Source organism: Mus pahari, chromosome 14 (genome assembly GCF_900095145.1).
Source record: "Mus pahari chromosome 14, PAHARI_EIJ_v1.1, whole genome shotgun sequence".
Taxonomy (NCBI): domain Eukaryota; kingdom Metazoa; phylum Chordata; class Mammalia; order Rodentia; family Muridae; genus Mus; species Mus pahari.
The window spans coordinates 62,817,099-62,821,722 of record NC_034603.1 but is presented as its reverse complement, the minus strand read 5'-3'; the positions used below and the strand labels follow the sequence as shown (position 1 = coordinate 62,821,722).

Below are 4,624 nucleotides of genomic sequence, written 5' to 3'. Positions count from 1 at the left end.
GCAATTTCTCTGCCAGGGCATCTGGGGGAAATGACCAGTTCTGCTTGTAAACCATACAAACTGTTCCCTGACAAGTGGAGGCAGCTATGGAAGGCAACGGGCCTCCTGAGGGGCTGCACGCTCCTCCTTTGGAGGGCCCAGGTCCAGGAGACACCCACTGGAAGACACACCAGGAGCCTACCTAACCTTTCAGCTCGCAGGTTCCCCTATCTCGGAAAAAAACACAGACATTTGTTCAATGTTCCTTGCAAGTGTGCTACAGGGGAGCGAGGGTGCAAAATCTGTTCCTTATGCATGATCTACAGTAATACTTAATACCCGCCGCCCTTCTACATCATTTTGAAAGCAATATAATTTTTTTTTTTAAATTTCTGTTCAATTCCAGAATAGCAATCCCTAAGATTACACCTCAAATAGCACTTGTGGGTCACCATTCCTTGCTGTAGGCCAAAGTGGAAAATCAGTTTGTTAGGAGCCTAAGCACAGAGGTCCAAACAGAGAAAGGGACCAAAACAGAGTCAAGTACGATGCAGCCCTGGTGAGAGCTCAGGGCTCAGGGATGTCTGCTGGGCTCCTCCCTCAGCACGTAGCAGAGAATTAACTGCAGAGGAGGTCCTTTGACCTGAGGCAGCATCGGGTTGCCCAGGGTTAGCAGATCAGCATTGCCTGTTGGAACTTGCCTGGTATTTCCGTATCTGGCCTGTTAGAGACGATAGGGCTGATTCTGTCAACTCTGGCTTTCAGTTCCCATGCTCCAGCAGGTGAGCATGGCAGGCTGAACGGGCCAACAAGAGTAGCTTTTAGGTCTCTTTGAGTAGAATGCTGCCCCGCTTGAAAACCAAGGTCCTGCCACATGCTCACTTAAGGTAACTGAAAACAGCAAACCAGGCAAGAGCTCGGGGCAGCTGAAAGGCACTTCTGCTTGGCAGCAAGGCCAACGCTCATCTGCCCAGACTTTCATCTTCCTACACAATAGTCAAGCCTCACCTTGCCCGGACACCTTCCTGTTTCTGAGATGTAGTGCTTTTGTTTTCCAGCCTGTTATTGGACCGTGAGCCTCCCGGGGGCAAGCACCACTCTTAGCTATCACTGAAGCGCCTGCATGTTCACGGAAGGGGGCACCAGAAATGTCAGATGAGCAGACAGGAATGCCCAGGAACTGGACTCCCAAGCACGCAGCTGGTAGGACAAGCTGAGTTCATGAGCCTTCTTATCTTAAGCTGCTGAAAGCAGTCTTGTCTTGGTGACCAGTGTAGGACACTTTCAAGACAGCCAAGGGGCATGGGGAAAGTGATGGAAAGGGCAAGTTTGGTGGCTGGGAAGCTGATGTTTCTTGTTAGAACAGTAGACACAGATGTTGGCCACCTGTGGGGCCCTGGCCTTGCCAACAGGCTCTAACCACCATCTGACCCACAGAACACCCAGGAAGGCTCCGTGAGTGCCAACCACTTTCAGCATGATGAAAAAAAAAAAAAAAAAAAAAAAAAAAAAAAAAAAAAAAAAAAAAAGCAAAACAAAAAAACCCCAACAACAGGGAGAGGGGTAGAGGAAAAAGTCAAGTCCACGAAATGGATTTAAAACTCTCTCTAAAAGGAGTTCAAAAGAAGAGGAGCTTAGAGATGGAACTTGGTGATATCCAGCCCCTAGGAAGCTTGAGAAGGGAAGGGTTTAGGAGGCTGGGCCGAGGGTGCAGTTGAGGCAGCACACAGGAAGGAGGCCAGGCTCCCATCTGGAGAGCAGGGGGGGGGGGGGCGCAACAGATGGAAGGAAAGTTGCAGCTGGTGGCAATGCACTTTCATGTGTAAAGTTTGGTCCTCGGAGGATTGCTATCCAGCTCTGAAGGCAGCAGTGGGCAGGTGGCTCTGCTCCATGCTCCTCCTTCTCCCCCATCCCCCGTACCACCCAGAGCACTTGACAGCTGCTCTGAGCCAGGACTCAGCCACCCTGCCTTCCGCCAGCGTCCTTTTCAACAGGCAGAAGCTGGCATGGTGACACCTTGGCACGCTAGAACGGCAGAGAACTGAGATGCCTCTGCCGAAGGGGGTAGGGGAATAGGAGGAATGAATCCAGGCTCCCCAGAGGGGCCTGGTGGATGGGGGGGGGGGGAAGTCGGGCAAAGCACGCTCAGGGACCTTGGAAACATGTACATGATTCATGTACAGGTTCTGGGTTAAGTTCTGGCTGAGGGGTGGCAGTGGGGGAACAAGACAAAAGCCAGCAGATTCTGAGGCCCTGGGCCCATTTTAACCTAAAGGTGTTCCTTGAGAACACACCTTTCATTTCTTTTGGCAACTCATTTTGCCTCCGTGCTTTGAAGTGATTTTACATCCCCTGGCTCTCAGGGCCAGCCACCTGTCTCAGCATATTTAGAGCTTGCCTGTGGGAACAGAGGCTGCTGGCTCAATCCTGCCAACTCCCAGAGCTCCCCCTGCTCACACACACTTCTGTGCACTTCAGGGGGGGAGCCTCACCACCCAGTCTCACCCAGCCCAGCCCAGCCCAACCCAGCCCAACGAGCAGCAGCAGGGTCTCGCACTTCCAGCTTGCCTTTCTTCTCTTCTCTTTATTTGTGCAAAATCAGAAATTAGCAACACATCTTGTTAAACCCTAAGTGCTTTGTTGAGAATATTCCATCTTGCTTCCTTTGATTTTTTTTTTTTTTTTATAAAAAGATTGGAACCCAGTCCCTTATCATGACTGAGTCCACTTTTCCAAGATGCCACTGTTGGAGATAATAATTTAAGTGTTTCTGGAGTAGAGGAAGCCTCTCTCTTCCTAGTGGGAGGTCTTCTTTGTTCCTTTCCCAAACTTGGCATCAAGACCGAGACCTACGGAAAGGAGAAAAGCTACTTAAATTCCACAGGAGGACACGAAGCCTACCAATGGCCTAAGGAAGCCAGCTCAGCTTCCCTAAGGTATGGCTTTAGATGCAACAAATTTTGTTTTGTTTTTGTTTCGAGACAAGGTCTCGATACATAGATTTAGCTTCCTGGAACTCACTCTGTAAAAAGAGACCTTTCTGTCTGCTTCTGCTTCCCAAGTTCTGGGATTAAAGGTGTGCATCACTTTGCCCAGTTTTGGACACAACACACATTGGATGACTAGTTGTATATAGCTTCCTCAAAGACAATGCCAATAAATGAAAAGTCACCAAGACACTGGTAAAACACACACACACACACACACACATACACACACACACACATATAAATACACACACATACACACACCAACACCAAAAGAAAAATCAGAATCAAAATTCCCCAGCTGTTTATAGCTTGCCTATAAACACAGGCAGACAGACACACACACACAGACACACACACGTTAGCAGGGGAGTAAATACCAGACTTTGTCCCACTCAGGATCCTGAAAGCCCATGTCATTAAAGGACATCACTAAGAAGGAATGCACAGGAGGAAGGCTGCATTACAAAGAATGCCTCCTTTTCTCCTTTAGGAAAGTTTTCTCTAAAATAACAAGGTAAGTCCCTGCCACTTTCCCTCTGTGGCCCCTGCAGGCATTTGCTCTGGGTAGAACTCACCCAGGAAAACCAGCACAGTGCCCACCCACTGCATGGAGCTGATGGGGTTGGCAAAGAGGATCACAGAAGCCAAGATGGTGAAGAACTTCCGGGTTGTGGTGATGATGGAGCAGGTCAGGGGACCGAAGTACACGACGGTCATGAAGATAAAGCTCTAGGAAGAGAAGCAGCATGAGACCGAGCACGGCCCTGAGGTCGCCACCCATGCGAGGGCTAAGTGCCCACAGTCATTCTTTCTGAACCACACCAGAGGGAAGCCAAGCTGTCTCCTTCAAGGAACTCACCTGACCCAAGGCACTGGTCAGGCCGAAGAGCAGGATGTTATAGATGATGGTCGGGTACCTCTCAGCGAAGCTCAAGAACTCCCAGAGCTCCCCAGTAAACAGGATCCCTAAAAAGAGGTGACCAGCATGTCTTATGCTTACCCGAACACTGCACGCAGGCGCTTAAACACCCTGAGGGCAGCTGGGGGAGGAACCATGTGTGGCGTTTATTCTGGCCTAGTATGCATCTTTCTCACACTCTTATCTAGTTACAGAAACCAACTAACTTGGTTTTCCAAGAAAGGCTTCCAAGTTAATGGTTTTCTTCTGCCAAAGTGACTGATGGTGGGTATGTTTGGCTTATGTCTATAATCTCAGAGTTTGGGAACTGAGACTGGACGGACTGTGAGTTTTAGGTTAGCCTGAACTAGAGTGAGAAAATGCCTCAGAAAAACAAAAGTAAAAACAAAATCCAGTGGGCTGGAGAGATGGCTCAGGGGTTAAGAGCATTGGCTGCTTTTCCAGAGGTCCTGAGATGTTGTAGACAGTGACCCACAGGTCTGCAGCTCAAGGACGCTCCGGGAATCGGTCACCTCTAGCACTAACAGTCTTCTCCATTAACCCAGTGTGCTACATGAAAAATACTTTCTACGTGTGTTCAGAGGTGAGAAAGTTAGGGATCACCGACTCCAAAGCAAAGGCCTTCATCTGTAAACTCCATTCAGTGCACTCATGTCTCGTCTGCCTCAGGAGAAAGACTGTCTCAGCCGGGCGTGGGGGTGCACGCCTTTAATCCCAGCACTTGGGAGGCAGAGGC

The 4,624-nt window shown here is 49.5% G+C and overlaps 1 protein-coding gene across 2 annotated transcripts in view; it reads right to left on the bottom strand.

Moving 5' to 3' along the window:
• Positions 1-2,536: 2,536 nt before the first annotated feature.
• Positions 2,537-4,624, bottom strand: part of Slc35b1 (solute carrier family 35 member B1) — a 6,898-nt gene continuing 4,810 nt past the window's right edge. For both annotated transcript variants that reach the window (XM_021212482.2, XM_029546626.1), the window contains exons 7-9: positions 3,829-3,935; positions 3,545-3,698; positions 2,537-2,828 (exon numbers count right to left, since the gene is read on the bottom strand). In XM_021212482.2, the coding sequence (XP_021068141.1) occupies positions 2,776-2,828; positions 3,545-3,698; positions 3,829-3,935 (314 nt within the window). In that variant the 3' untranslated portion in view covers positions 2,537-2,775. The remainder of the gene's footprint in view (positions 2,829-3,544; positions 3,699-3,828; positions 3,936-4,624) is intronic.